At 37.2% G+C, this 16573-nt stretch overlaps 1 protein-coding gene across 5 annotated transcripts in view; it reads right to left on the reverse strand.

Moving 5' to 3' along the window:
- MEMO1 (mediator of cell motility 1) overlaps nt 1–16573 on the reverse strand; it is a 136625-nt gene that overhangs the window by 74919 nt on the left and 45133 nt on the right. For all 5 annotated transcript variants that reach the window (XR_004257189.1, XM_032239234.1, XM_032239235.1 and 2 more), the window contains one exon: nt 4733–4814. Coding sequence is in view for 2 of the 5 variants with exons in the window: in XM_032239233.1 (XP_032095124.1) it covers nt 4733–4814 (82 nt within the window). In the remaining 3 variants the exon portion in view is untranslated. The remainder of the gene's footprint in view (nt 1–4732; nt 4815–16573) is intronic.

Raw genomic sequence — 16573 nt, forward strand, 5'->3', positions numbered from 1 at the left:
GATAGAACAGTTGACAGGTCAATAATTTACTCTTTAATGATATATATCCTATTTAATCTGTATCAACATAAAAATGAACAACATGTTTATGCACTTTCAAAAATTTGCCATTTTCACTCAGCCTGATTAGTTACAACTATATCCAGGTTCTGAGTTTATTTAAGGTTTCCATGATACAATTTATGCCTATAAACGTAAAAAAATATCTAAGAAAAGCAAGTCTTAGAGAGCTAACATTTATAAACCTTAAAGTAAGTTTTTTATTAACGTGATTCTTCTAATTACTATATAACACAAAGACTCTTTCACGCCATAGAATAATAACTTTATATTTTTTTGAGACAGGGTCTCACTCCCATCACCCAGGCTAGAGTGCAATGGCGTGATCTCAGCTCAGTGCAGCCCCAACCTGCCAGGCTCAAGTGATCTTCCCATCTCAACCTCTGGAGTAGCTGGGGCTGCACATACATGCCACCACACCCAGCTAATTTTTGTATTTTTTGTAGAGGGGGTTTCACCATGTTATCCAGGCTAATCTTGAACTTCTGAGCCCAAGTGATCTGCCCACCTCAGGCTCCCAAAGTGCTGGGATTACAAGCATGAGCCACTGCGCCCAGTGAAATATTTGTTGTTTTCTACCTCAAAAAAAAAAAAAAAAAAGGTAACCTTGGAAAGGAAAATAATTACTTCTGGAAACCACGTAAGATAAAACTTGGCTATACTTAAAGTCTTCCTATGTTAACAAAATAGAAATTGCCTGTAAATGCACACTTACAATGTTTATTATACGTTTATATTTATGTCTTTATATGTTTATGTATGTTTATTACAACATTTATTATATGTTATATACAAAGTCAGTATATAATAGAAACACACCAAAGCCAAAACTATTTTCATTTTAAAATCTATGGTAACTTGGAAATCAACATATTTGTAATTTAGGCTGAACATTTCATTTCCCAGGTCACTCCCAATGATTCCAATTTAAAATTAATTACAAGAAGGAAACAAGTCTGGCTACTTTTTTATGAATACTAGCCTCAACTTAATTATATGTTGATTCAACTCAGCTCCCAAATTTAGAACAAGTTTTAACTGGAAAGATAGTATACCATAAGAAATGAAAATAAAATGTCTCTCATGAGTTACTATAAAGAAATGATTATTAATTAATTGTTTCTTACCTAATCAAGGATCTCACTTAAGTAAATGCCCCCTCTTATCCCTGCATCAATTTTTCTTTCCCTACTGACTCTCTTCATATACAAGCACTTTAAAATCTCTCAAATGAAATAAAAATCCTCCTTACCATAGAGGTATTGTCCTATCTCTCTGTTTTACAGCAAAATTCCTCAAAAAACTACCTATACTGATGTCTTCATTGCCCTCGCCTCTCATTCTTTCCTGAACCTACTCCCTCCAATAACACTTTCATTTCTACCACCCACAGAAACTTTTCTTCTTAAGGTCACCAGTGATTTCCACATTGCCAAATCCAATTATCAATCCTCAGTCCTCTCTGGCAGCATCTGATACAGCTGATCACTTTCTCCTCCCTGACACATTTTTCATCCTTTGGCCTCCCAGAGACATCACTCACTTTTGGTTTTCCTCCTTCCTCACTTCTTCTCCCTTCAATATCTCCTTTGCAAATGTTCATCTTCATTCTGGCCTCTAAAAAGTTGGCTTGTCCAAGGGCTTAGTCCTTGAAACTCTTCTCCTGTCTATCTTTATTTTATTCCTAGGCAACCTCTGTGATTATATGTACTAATATAGCCCTTATTTCTATCTCAAGTCTGGTGCCACTTCTTTGTACTCCAGATTCACTTAGCCAGCTGCCCATTAGTAATCTCCGTTTGGATATCTAATAATCACCTCAACATTAACAAGATCAAAACCAAAAACCTAGATTCTATATAAGCACTTCAAAATCTACCCCCAGACTTCCACTCGTCTTCCCCTTATCAGTATAAAAGTAATTCCATCCTTCTAGTTTCACAGGGCAAAACTTAAAAATCATTCAGTCATGATATTTTAAAACCATGTCTTTATAAAATACTTCTAAAGACAGGGTATCTCACTGTTGCCCAAGCAGGAGGTACAGTGGTGCAATCAGACCATAGCTCACTGCAGCCTCAAATTCCCGGGCTCAAGGGATCCTTCTGCCTCAATCTACCAAGCAGCAGGACTACAGGTGCATATGCCACCACATCCAGTTAATTTTTGTAGAGATAGGGTCTTGCTTTGTTGCCCAGGCTGATCTCAAACTCCTGGCTTCAAGCAATCCTCCTGCTCAGGCCTCCCAAAGTGCTGGGATTACAGGTGTGAGCCACTGCCCCTAGCCAAGAGTCATTCTTGACTCTTCTTCTCCCTATCTTGTTGGTTCAACCTTTAAAACATGTCCAGACTATAATACTTCTCATCACCTCCACCTCAAGCCCCCAGTCCAAGCCACTATCTCATCTCTTTTCTAAAGAGATGAGAAATAAGCCTCCTAAACTGGATTCCCTATTCCCACACAATATAATATCCATACAGCAGCAAGCGTAATTCTTTTCAAACTTAGATTATGTCACCCTACTGCTCAGAACTTGCCATGACTTGCGATATCACTCAGAATAAAAACCAAAATCTTTTTGACTACAAAGTCTCTTCATGATCTAGCCCTCTGCCACCTATCTCATCTACCACTCTTCCCCTTGTACTGCCACTCCAGCTGCACTGGCCTTCTTGCCTTTCCTCAAACACACTAAGCATACTCCTGCCCCAGAGCCTTTGTGCTTGCTGTTCCTCAACCTGAAACCCTCTTCCCCCAGGTATCTGCACAGCTTGCTCTCCCACATCATTCAGACTCAAATGTTACCTTACCAGGGAGTCCTCTTCTTACTAATCCTATATAAAACAGTAACTCCCTACTCATGCTGTCACTCTCAATCCTCTATCTGCTTTATTTTTCTTCTTAGCACCCATCAGCACTTGACACAGAAAATAATTATTTGTTTACTGCCTGTCTTCCCTAGTACCAAGATGCTAGTACCACAGAGTAGCAATTTTGATTTACTCAAAAAGCAGCACGAAGAGCACCTGGCCTTTAGGCTGGTACATAAATGACTAAATAGTAGTAAGTTGTTTGCTACAAGTTTTATAAAGATTCGGTCATTTAATCTTTTGTTATAAAGCGTGAAGGAGGTACTATTATTATTCCACCTTTACCAATGAGGAGCTAAAATCACAACAGATAAAATAAGTTGCATGTCACATAGCTTGTAAGTGGAAGTCAGGCTCCTGTACCCATTAAATGAGATCAAGTTAGATATACAAAAAAGGCATTTAACAAAATACTTGGTATATAAAATGCCTATCATTAATAGAACACTTCCAATCTAGGCTTTTTATGTGTATTTACTATTTACTCATTTAATTCTGATATTAATAAGCGGTTATTATATACTGTCATCACTATTTACTATTTATAAGGGCATGAACCTTAACCTAATAGTAGTCACAAACAGCATGCTATGAGATAAATGGCACAGACTGAACCTTCACTCTTCTCAGAAAAAAATGCTACCATGTGTTTCAAACAATATGTTGTGAAGGTTAGCACTGGAAACCAAATCAAAATCAACTGAATTCATATCATACATAGACACACATCATTAACTAGGTATGTGCTAGCTTGCAGTTCTAAAAAGCAAACTCTCTAAAATCTCTAAAATTAAACTCTCTAAAATTAAATTAAATTAAATCTCTTTAATATTTAAAATAGAACTTATTCATTTATAGCAATGACTATGATATTGGCAAGTTTACCTAATGTAAATAACCCTTTTCTTTAAAAGTCAGTTTTATTACCAAAAATAAATTTTGAAATTACTGCATCTGAGGAAATAAAGTAGCCAATTCTTTTTTTGTTTGTTTGTTTTTTGAGGTGGGGTCTTATTCTGTCACCCAGGCTGGAGTGCAATGGCACGATCTGGCTCACCACAACCTCCACCTCCCAGGCTTAAGCCATTCCCCCCACCTCAGCCCACACCCCCACTCACCCCCAAGTAGCTTAGCTGGGACTACAAGTGCATCACCACACCCAGCTAATTTTTGTATTTTTAGTAGAGATGGAGTCTTGCCATGTTGCTCAGGCTGGTCTCAAACTCCTGGGTTCAAGCAATCCTCCCACCTTGGCCTCCCAAAGTGCTGGAAATACAGGCGTGAGTCACCGCACCTAGCTAAAGTAGCCAATTCTTTTATACTTAAGTTACAGTGAAAACCCACAGGAATTCTGGAAATTACTGAATACAATTTCTTCAGCTCCATATAGACTTTAGTTTTTAATTTTTAGTTCAATCTGTAGATACTCATTTACTAATAATAAACATACAAAAGATTTTAAGTAGACTCTTAAAACTTACAGTGCAGACCAGGCACGGTGACTCACGCCTGTAATCCCAGCACTTTGGGAGGCTGAGGCGGGTAGATCACTTGAGGTCAGCAGTATGAGATCAGCCTGGCCAACATGGTGAAACCCCGTCTCTATTAAAAATACAAAAATTGGCCGGGCGTGGTGGCACACGCTTGCAGTCCCAGCTTCTGAGTTGGCTGAGGCGGGAGAGCAGCTTGAACCTGGGAGGCAGAGGTTGGAGTGAGCTGAGATCACACCACTGCACTTCAACCTGGGCGACAGAGGGAGACCCCTTAAAAACAAACAAAATTAAAAAATAAAAAAACTTACGGTGCAATAATGGCTCTAGCAGGTCTTTTTGTAGACTGTACTTGTGAAAGCCAACCTTCTAGCTGTGCATTCAGCTGCGGTCCTATAAAAAGACAAAGACAAAATTAGAGTCAGCAAAGTAGTGCACTACAGATAACCACACATGGCATAAAGCCCTCATTGAACTTACGTGGGACTAAACTAGCTTAATGAGCTATAGGATCATCAGTTGGGATGTTAATGTTTAACTTTACCAACCACACAATAAGGCCAAATTCTGATTAAACAAAATTTGCTTTTATCCATTTACTTATTTACAACTGTCTTCATTTCAGAGCAACACAATGTGATTTACAAGTTGAGGCAATATTTAAACAAAATAAAACAGGAAACGAAAGATTCTCAGTATATGAAGAAGAAATAATTGAATATGTTATAGAGCACCAAAATCTGCTCTACAGATTAGTCACTGAAATGACATCCACAAAGGTAATCACTTCCACACCCAATCATCTTTTCTTCCATCCCACTCTGGCCCCTAGTCTCATGATGAAATTGACAACCAGTAACTACACTACCTTAAAAATCTCAATTTCAAGCATCTTAGCTTCTTTACTCAATATATTTACATATCTCTCCAATTTACTACCAGAAACCTGTTAACTCCAACAGACCCTACAAATTTTTTCACTATCCTTCATCTCTCTTTTATTGAGTCTCTGGTCTAAAATTCAAAAAATCCATCACAATCATTCCCTTACTTGCCGCCTCACTTCTCTGCTCCTCTCTCCCACCATCACGGTCAAAACATAGTTTAAAACCAACTTTCCACTTAACACAGTACTTTTACCTGAACAGCTGAATGAGGCTGAAGAGAAATACAACCATATAAACTTTAAAATAATAACCATAGGGAGCCACGGTGGCTCAGGCCAGTTGTCCTGGTGCTTGAGGAGGCAAGGCTATGCATTCGAGACCAGCCTGGGCAACATACAGAACTCTCATTCATTGACAAAGAATTAAAAATAATAATAATAATAACCATAAATTTCAGCAGACCCCTGAAATGCTCAAAAATCCTATCACATTCACATAGTGAATCTGTTCTCCTATCACTCATAGCTTCTCTTTTTACCTTAAGCCTGAATACTTCCTCCATTCCCTTATCTCTCCCAGAAGATAATCAATGCTTTTCATTTTGTCAAGGAAAAATGATCAGAAGTTAGCACAAGACTTTCCCAGTTTTAGCACTAGAAGTCCTGCATTCTGAGAAACTGCTAAATCACAAGCAAACGTGGATGTTGGTCACCCTAAATTCAGAAGAGAACTACTTCATCTTTCCTCCACTTATTCTGCTTTCCCTCCTTTTTCAACAAATTATCCTTGTTCCTATCAAGCACCAAACAGTATTTCTATACTGCATTCCATTATTTTTTTCTTTCTCAGGGATTCTGCTCCCGTAACTATTATAGGTCTCCTATATCAATTCTTCCCTTTTTACGTGATCATTATTATTAGCATGCAAATGTGTCATACTAACACTGATTAATTTCCCTTCAACTACCTCTCCATTTCTTTGATCCCCTTTACAACAAATTTCTTTGAAGAGATGTCCTCATTTCCTTCCACCGCTTGCCATCCATTCTTCCTTTTAAAACTTTCAATCATTAAATATTTAAACATTACAAAAGAATCTAGGTAATAATATAACAAATGCACACATACCCACTGCCTAAATAAATTAAATCTTAACATTCTACCTTATTTACTTAAGATTTTCTTTGGTTAAGAAATAAAAGAATCCCTTGCTGATCCCTTTGTACACCTCCCTCCTTAGAGGTAACCACTTCCTGATTTTGGTGTTTATCATTCTATTCTACTTTCACTGCATATCAATAAACAATACGTGGTATTGTTCTGCATGTTTTTAAATATTATATCAATATATTGCACATATTCTTCTGCAACTTGCTTTAGTAATTCAACATTGTTTTTGAAAATTACCCAAGTTGATATGTTCCCCTAAATTATTCATTTGCAACACTGTATAGTATTGTACTATATGAATATAGCAAAATTTATCTACTCACTTCTCTACTTCAAAATATTTTGGTTGTCACTAATGTTTCACTATTAATACATAATGCTACAAGTATCCTATGAACATGTGTTAACAGTTCTTCTAAGATTTATCTAAAAGTAAAAGTGATGAATCAGACGGTGTACTCTTCTTCAACTCGACTACAACACTGCTAAGTTGCCCACTAAGGTAGCTGGAACAACTTATCCGTCAGTATACAGGCAAATGAAAATTTAAAATAAGAGGCCTAATTATAACTGCACTCCCCCAGCCCTTTTCTTACAGTGTTTGCTTTCAAAAACTTGTAAATTCTTTCTCTGCTCGCTTAGAGATGTATGTAAATCTTTGTAAAAGCTAGCCAGCAGCAGCCCAAAGCTGCCTTTCTCAAGGACCTAATGGCCATCTCTTTCAAATAAGATCATCAAAAGAGATGGTGCCCTTATCTCTCTGTTTCCGTGGGAGGATAGGGTGCCTAACTTTGGCAGGCCATCTAGTTCCAAGCTGCAAAATTAAAGCCTTTTATAGAGATATGAGTTCATTTTTCCTTTGGAAAAAGCCAATTCGTTCATACAAAAGGTCGCTCCAATTACCAAGTGAATTTAGGATAAACTATGTGTGGCAAAAGATGATATCAAGTCCTCTTAGTTTAACACTATTTATTGTTTATCTTGAGAACTGGTTTGTAATGGGTTGCACCTACTTGGCTATATGTAAGGGTGAACATCCTTTTGGTCTTTGCAATCTTTTAGCAGATTGCTTGTGATACATGTGTCATTCTGGTTTAATACTTACTCAAAAATGAAATTGTTTCCTTTCTCTTCTTCCTTTGAAGAGATGTTTTCTGGGGGAAGCAGATTTCAGTTTTAATTGTATTTCATCATTGCTAACGCAAGCAATAGTTAAAGGTTCCCATTCCTCTACCTCCTTCTCAATATTTGACACTGTCAGAATTTTTCTTTTTTGTCAATCTGGGTATGAAATGGTATTCATTCTTTGTTTTTTTTCTTATTTGTATTTCAGTAATATCCACTGAAATCAAGCATCTACTGATTTAGAAGTCCTTCTGTATATATTCAGGATGTTACACATAAACAGGTCAAGTTTAAAATGGACAGTAAATCTGTAAATTGCCAAAATACAAAAAAAGTCTGACTCAGTGATTAAACAGGATTCATCTTCAAATTTGAATTTAAGAACAGTTACCAAAAAACTTATACAAAGTAATTTCATAATTAACTCAAGGAAAAATAAGTCACATGTCACATAATGACGTTTCAGTCAACAATGAACCACATATTCCGTAGCGGTCCAATGAGATGACAACAATGGGCCAGGTATGGTGACTCACGCCTGTAATCCCAGCACTCTGGGAAGCCAACACAGATGGATCGCCTGAGCTCAGGAGTTCAAGACCAGCCTGTCCAACATGGTGACACACTGTCTCTACTAAAAACACAAAAAATTAACTAGGCATGGTGGGGTACGGGTGCACCTGTAGTCCCAGCTACTCGGGAGGCTGAGGCAGGAGAATCGCTTGAACCCAGGAGAAGGAGGTTGCAATGAGCTGAGATTGCGCCACTACACTATAGCCTGAGTGACAGAGTGAAACTCCAACTCAAAAAAAGAAAAAAAAATTGCAGTACTGTATTTTTACTCTACCTTTTCCACGTTTAGATACACAAATACCATTTAGTTACAACTGCCTATGGTATTTCATACAGGAACATGCTATACAGGTTTGTAGCCTAGGAACAACAGGCTATATCACCTAGCCTTGGTGTGTAGCAGGCTATGCCATCCAGGTTTGGCAAGTACACTCTTATGATGCTCAGACTACCATTTCTGGAGTGCATCCCTGTGATTAAGCAACACATGACTGTATAACTCTGAAAAAGTCCACAACACAAGAAGTTTATAAAACCAATATGAAAAACATATAAAAGCAAAAAATATATACCTAAATTCATCCACCCCACTGCCACCAACTTCACTGTTTTTAAGTACTAAACCAAGCTTTCACATGGCTACTTCTGTAAAAGAACCAATTTCTTCCCAAGGATGCTAAGGTAAGAGCCAAACTTCCAAGTTTCCCATTCATCTTTGAATAAGATAATTAGGCATATCTATTTATTACATATGGTTGCTTAATTATCTATAAAGTGTCAAGTAAAAAGGTGAATCTGAATTCTTCCACAGAGAATAGCTAATACTTGGCAATATGATATCCTTGATACAGGAAGAATGTAGAAATATGCACTTTGTTTTTCAAATACCACTGGGTTTGAAGAAACACTGATAAATGGAAAAAGAAAAAGCATTGTTAAATCCCAGCAAAGCTACTTAATGTTTGTGTGACCTCGCCCTTACAGGCAAACTGGGTACTCATTCTTTGAATAAGATAATTAAGCATACCTATTTATTACATACAGTTGCTTAATTATCTATAAAGTATCAAGTAAAAAGGTGAATCTGAGTTCTTCCACAGAGACTAGCCAATACTTGGCAATATGATATCCTTGATACATGAAGGATGTAGAAATATGTTTTTCAAATATCACTGGGTTTAAAGAAACACTGATAAACAGAAAAAGAAAAAGCATTGTTAAATCCTAGCAAAACTACTTAATGTTTGTGTGACCTTGCCCTTACAGGGAAATTGGGCATTCATTTTTTTGGATAAAATAGTAAAAGTAGGTTCCCAAAGAATTAAGCTAAGGTATTTCCTCAAGAAATAGATAACAAACAATGTGCTGCAGGAAATGCAGGAACACTTCTATCTGAATCCCACTTGACTCAAATAATATTTTCCAAGTACGTTTATTTGCGTGGTGACAAAACCAGACACTAAACGCACACACATGCACACATACCTGCTTTTTAAGAATTCCCTTGCAACTATTAGCAGAACGATTCTAAAATAAGCTAATGAACTAAGGCAAAATTATTTTCTATACTTCTCTATTGCTATTTAGCCTGCTCCTCCTTACTCTAGACAGAAGTCATGTGTTCTATAAACTCTTTTCAAACTTAGTATGAGTATGAACCATCTGAGAATCTTGTTAAAAACACTGATTCTATAGTTACAGAGTAGCACTGAGATTCTGCATTTTTTTTTCTTTTTTTTTTTTTTTGAGACGAAGTTTCACTCTTATTGCCCAGTCTGGAGTGCAATAGCGCGATCTTGGCTCACGGCAACCTCTACCTCCTGGGTTCAAAAATTCTCCTGCCTCAGTCTCCCGAGTAGCTGGGATTACAGACATGTGCCACAACGCTCCACTAATTTTGTGTTTTTTTGTAGAGACAGGGTTTCTCCATGTTGGTCAGGCTCTAACATGCTTCTCAGGTGACAGCAATGTTGCTGGCCTAGAGGATACATTCCGGCAACCAGTCTAGATCAATGGCTGTCACGAAATTCGCAAATCCATATGTATACAGTTTCCTTTAGAGATAAAGGAAACCAAGGTCTAGATAAAGATTTATTTTAGGTACCAGGACAAATGTGTAAGAGAAACATTTCTCCACAAGGTACCCTTCTAGTATTGCTCAAACTATTCTACATATGTAAGTTAAAGAATGACCAACTGCCACAACCTTTTTCCATTCTTTTATAGGTAATAACTGCCTATTAGCACAATAAACTCAGCCCCACATGATTGGGTATAAAGTAACAAGAAGCAACCCATAAAAAGCCAAATAGAAGTAGGCTGTTGGCACCTAGTGTTTCATTATTAATCATTCTGTGAAATATGTTCAAACAAAATTAAGAAATAAGCTCATCTATCATGAGAAATCTATAAATAATAAGATGAATAAGCCAGATTTTTTTTAAACAGTGGTTCCTGGATCTCTGATTTTCACAGGCCAATAAAATTTCAAAAGAGGGTGTGGTGGTTCACACCTGTAATCCCTGCACTTTGGAAAGCCAATGCAGATAGACCACCTGAGGTCAGCACTTTGAGATCAGCCTGGCCAACATGCGAAACCCTGTCTCTACTAAAAATACAAAATTTAGCCAGGCGTGGTGGCACATGCCTGTAGTCCCAGCTACTCAGGAGGCTGAGGCATGAGAATTACTTAAACTCCCAAGACGGGGAGTTGCACTCCAGCCTGGGCGGCAGAGTGAAACTCCATCGCAAAAAAAAAAAAAAAAAAAACTCAAAAGAAATTTGGGGAACGAACAGAGCTTCCAATTTATTTTGCTAAGAAAGGACATTTAAAACATAACCATTTATCTATCATCATCATTTCATAAAAGACATTATCTAACACCAAAAAGTTAGAAGAGCATAAATTTAAGATAATCTAAATCCTTTAAACTGAATAAATTAACCACAATTCATCAACTTCAAGATGCCATCAATAACCAGACTGTATAAGGAGTGCTAACAACTCCACAGGAAAAAATCTAACAACTGGATCAAAAATGGGCACAAGATATGAATAAACATTTCTCTTTTTTTTTTTTTTGAGACGGAGTTTCACTCATGTTACCCAGGCTGGAGTGCAATGGCACAATCTCAGCTCACCGCAACCTCCGCCTCCTGGGTTCAGGCAATTCTCCTGCCTTAGCCTCCCGAGTAGCTGGGATTACAGGCATGCACCACCATGCCCAGCTAATTTTTTGTATTTTTAGTAGAGACGGGGTTTCACCATGTTGACCAGGATGGTCTCGATCTCTTGACCTCGTGATCCACCCGCCTTGGCCTCCCAAAGTGCTGGGATTACAGGCTTGAGCCACCGCGCCCGGCCTAAACATTTCTCAAAAGAAGATATACAAATGACAAAGAGGCATATGAAAAGGTGCTCAGCACCACTGATGATTACAGAAATGCAAATCAAAACTACAATGAGATTATCATCTCATCCCAGTTAAAATGGCTTATATCTAAAGCGAAGTGTAAAAAAAGGAAGCCATTGTACACTGTTAGAGGAAATGCATAGTACAACCACTATGGAGAACAGTTGGAGGTTCCTCAAAAAAACTGAAAATTGAGCTACTATAGGATCCAGTAATTCTGCTGCTGGGTGTATACCCAAAAGAAAAAGGAAATCAGTATATTGAAGAGATATCTGCACTCCTATGGTTGTTGCCGCACTGCTTACAATAACTAAGATTGGATACATCTTAAATGTCCATCAAGAGATGAATGGATAAAGAAAATGTGCTACATACACATAATGGGAGTACTATTCAGCCATAAAAAAGATTGAGATCCAGTCATCTGCAACAACATGGATAGAACTGAAGATCATTATGTGAAGTTAAATAAGCCAGGCACCAGAAAGACAAACAATACATGTTCTCATTTATTTGTGGGATCTAAAAAAATAATTAAACTCATGGACATAGTACAAGAATGGTTACCAGAGGCTGGGAAGGGTACTGGAGGGTTGAGAGGTGGAGATGGTTAATGGGTACAGTGTGTGTGTGCGTGTGTGTGTGTGTGTGTCTGTGTGTGCATGTGTGTGTTTACAAGGAATAGGACCTACTGTTTGATAGCACAGTAGGTTAGCTACAATCACTAATAACTTCTCATTTTAAAATAATTTAAAGATTATAACTGGATTGTTTGTAACTCAAAGGATAAATGACTGAGGGGGATGGATACTCCATTCTCCATTACGTGCTTATTTCATATTGCATGCCTGTATCAAAACATCTCATGGAAAGAGAGAAAGAGAGAACGAAAGAACGAAAGAAAGAACAAAAGAAAGAAAGAAAGAAATTAATGGAAATAATTTAAAAAACAAAAAAACAAACTTATTCAGACATATATTATCATATAACTCCTGTGCTTATTATATAAAACACAAAACCAAAATAAATAAGGTATTCTTAAAATTTTCTTCAACATTCACAATCTGATCATTAAATTGCTTTTTACTCAGAGTCATCAGCAATCCTTGTTTTTCTGTAGTATCATCCTTTGTATCATTAAGAGAATTCATGATTCAACATGTTTTTGAAAGTGTTTCTCTATTGCTCTGGGACTCTCTTCCAAGCCTCTGACATATATTGCCCAAGTCTCAATGCAGTCCTTTTCTGATCTTATCAAAAGATATCACTGGAAGACGTAACAGAAAGTTTCAGTAAACAACCCAGGGATGGTACACCTTCCATAATTGGTACTTAACTGGCATGTTGACTAAAACATCAATGGGGTGATGTTAGTCAGTCATATCAGTAGGATTAACTACCAAATGAACAGGCAGTGGCAACTATTTTCCAAATGACAAAAAAGTTGCCACTGATTGGAAATCACATCTCAATTTCAGAAATGGAAAAATGTGGGAAAATGTACATCTTAAAATTCATGAGATATAGTACCACTATGAAAACCCCAATCACTATGATGTTCTGATATTCTTTCTTTCAATGCAGAGTAGTGAAAAATTCATCAAAAATCAGCATTTGCAAACTACTGCTTCTCATCAAAATGAAAAGTGTTTCTGAGAAGCCTTACCAACTACAAAATCTCATTAAAAACAAGTAACACTTCAGCAGCTTTCGCTGAATCCTTTCTCTCATTACTAATGCCCTACTATGATCACACACTTGGAATTTATTGCTATGCTTTTAACAAAGTTCGTATCTTATTTTTAGATATATCTCAAGGGATGTTGTTTGTTTTTATGTATCTGTGATAGGGTTCGTCACACAGAAAATAGCATGCCCTTGGTACAGCACCTTAGGGAGTGCAAGAACTGTCACAGCAAGTCTGATGCAAAACCTATCCAGAGCAGTATTGTATCAAACCAAGACAAATTTAAAAAGTTAAAATTAAAATAGAAATCATGCTGTGAAAAACACTGATTGCTCACCTTGATATAAACCTCAAGGTTAGGCTAAATCCAAATATCTTGGATTCCTTATTAATTTATGTAAGCTTTGTAAGTATTTATTTACATTTTTGGCTACACTGTATTTCAGAATACAATGGCGGTGGCAATTAGCAATTCCAATAAATAATATTTACTATGTACCAACCACCTCTTAGATTTGGCCAATTGGAAATCACTTACTACTTTTCTGCCCACTCATATACAGTCTCAAAATTTTCATACAGCTAAAATCAATTCCACTGGCATTTTATACCCAAAAGAGCTACAAATTTGGAAGATCACAGTATACTTCTTTCAGATCATTTACAAATGTCTAATCTGAAATGGGTTTAGCACTGATTCCCGTAACAGTCCGTCAATTTGGATTTTCTCTTCCTACCCCTATTCAGTGTTTATAAATCAATTTCCTAGCTCTGTCAAACACCACTAAAACTTTGATAATATCTGGCTGTAGTATCTTACCTAAACTATTTTTTGAGATCAAAATATTTATTTTTGCTTGCTATTTTTTCATTAGAAAAAAAGCATGCATAGTACAGAAAATTTGGGGAATATGGATGAGGGGAACCACAATCCCATAATGATAAAAAAATTACGAAAATTAATATTTTCCAAATTTCCTTTTAGTCTTTAAGATGATATACAATTCTGTAGCCTACTTTTACTTACATAACATTCTAGTATAAGCATTTTCCTATATTACAAACTCTTCAAGAACACTGTATGATTAAATAATATTTCCTTGTGTGAATAGATCAGTTTCCTTAAACATTAAAATCTTTACACTGTTTCCGATTTTTGTGTTATTATAAACAATTCTGTAATATGTATCTATACTTATAAAGCTTTTTCCATATTTAAGATTATTTCTGGCCAGGCATGGTGGCTCACGCCTGTAACCCAGCACTTTGAAAGGCTGAGGTAGGCAGATCACAAGGTCAGGAGTTTGAGACCATCCTAGCCAACATGGTGAAACCTTGTCTCTACCAAAAATACAAAAATTAGCGGGACATGGTGGTTGCGCGCCTGTAATCCCCACTACTCAGGAGGCTGAGGTGGGAGAATAGCTTGAACTCCAGAGGTGGAGGTTGCAGTGAGCTGAGATCATGCCATTGCACTCCAGCCTGGGTGACAGAGCAAAACTCTGTCTCAATTTAAAAAAAAAAAAAAAGATTATTTCCTTTTGAGATTCTCAGAAACAGACTTACTATGTAAATCACTATGAACTTTTATATGACTTTTTTTTCTTCATTTAAGAAGAAGTCTCGCTCTGTCACCCAGGCTGGAGTGCAGAGGCACGATCTTGTCTCACTGCAACCTCCACCTCCCAGGTTCAAGCAATTCTCCCACCTCAGCCTCCTGAGTAGCTGAGATTACAGACGTGCTACCACATCCAGCCTACTACTTTTTAGTAGAGATGAGGTTTCACCATGTTGGTTGGGCTGGTCCCAAACTCCTGACCTCAAATGATCTGCCATCCTTAGCATCTCAAAGTGCTGGGATTACAGGTATGAGCCACCCCACCCAGCAACTTTGTTAAGATTTTGATACATATAGTCAAAACGTTATCCAAAGCTGTATCCATTCAAAATCATGCATGATGCATGAAAAGGCCTATTTCGCCATAATCTTGCTACTCTCCTGCAAATAATATTTGAAAAATGAACTCATTTAACCCATGCCCCCATTTGATAACAACAAAATCTAATGTCCCACTCCTCAATGATATTTGGCATTTCAAAATAAATATTCTGATTTTTTTAAACCAAAGCCATTTTAAATTCCAAGACAAAGGTATTTTGACTTCTAAGATATTTATTTGCTACTTAGGACATGTATAGCACCATGATTGTTGAGTCTTCTTGCCAGCCACATCCCTAACACTGAAGGAACAGCCTTGTATCTATCTCTTAGTCTTCACAGAAGACAAACCAATTTCAAGCTTACTGTGCTGCACTATGGTGTTGTTTTAAATTACCCACAATCCTGAAAATGTTTACATACTCCTGGCCTGTAAATCTCTTTAACTAATGGGGTATGATTTTTCATCCTTTTAGAAATCATAATTCTTGGCCAGGCTTGGTGACTTATACCTGTAATCTCAGCACATTGAAAGGCCGAGGTGGGAGGATCACTTGAGGCCAGAAGTTCATGACCAACTTGGCCAACACAGTGAGACCCCTAGTTAATATAACAAGACCTTGTCTCTAATTTTGTAAAAATTAAATTTTTTAAAAAATCATAATTCTTACTCCTATAAGTCAAAAAGTAGTCTACAGACCAGAATCACGTAATGTGTTTAAGAAAAATCCCTAGATTTTATCCCAGAGATGTGCCACCACAATCTCTGGGATGGCAACCAGGAATTTTTAACAACCTCTGCAGGAAACTCTGCTGCACATTAAAATGTGAGGCTGTGCACAGTGGCTCATGCCTGTAATCCCAGTACTTTGAAAGGCCAAATCAGGAGGATCACTTGAGCTCAGGAGTTCAAGACCAGCCTGAGTAACATGGTGAAACCCCATCTCTACAAAAAAATACAAAACTTAGCTGGGTGTGGTGGCGCATGCCCCTGTACTACCAGCTACTCCAGGGCTGAGGCGGAAAGGTCGTTTGAGCCCAGGAGGTCAAATCTGCAGTGAGACCCTGTCTTAAAAAAAAAACGTGAGGACCACTGCCTTAAAGGAGTTTATTTGCACATGGTATATTCTCAATGAATGCAGCTAACAGACTCCTGGAAGGTTATAACTGAGATTTTTCAGTGTAATTAAGAAATCATATAATCTATAAATTATCAATAAACACATTAATTTTACCTCCAAGCTACTTTGAAGCCTTAAGTAACCCCCACTGTTTCTTAGACTAACTTCAATTAATTCCTCTCCAGCTTTTCCAAGTAACACTGATAATAGAAGAAAATAAAACTCAGACTCTTAGGC

This window comes from Sapajus apella, unplaced genomic scaffold (assembly GCF_009761245.1).
Source record: "Sapajus apella isolate SASKATOON/1434 unplaced genomic scaffold, GSC_monkey_1.0 scaffold44, whole genome shotgun sequence".
Lineage (NCBI taxonomy): Eukaryota > Metazoa > Chordata > Mammalia > Primates > Cebidae > Sapajus > Sapajus apella.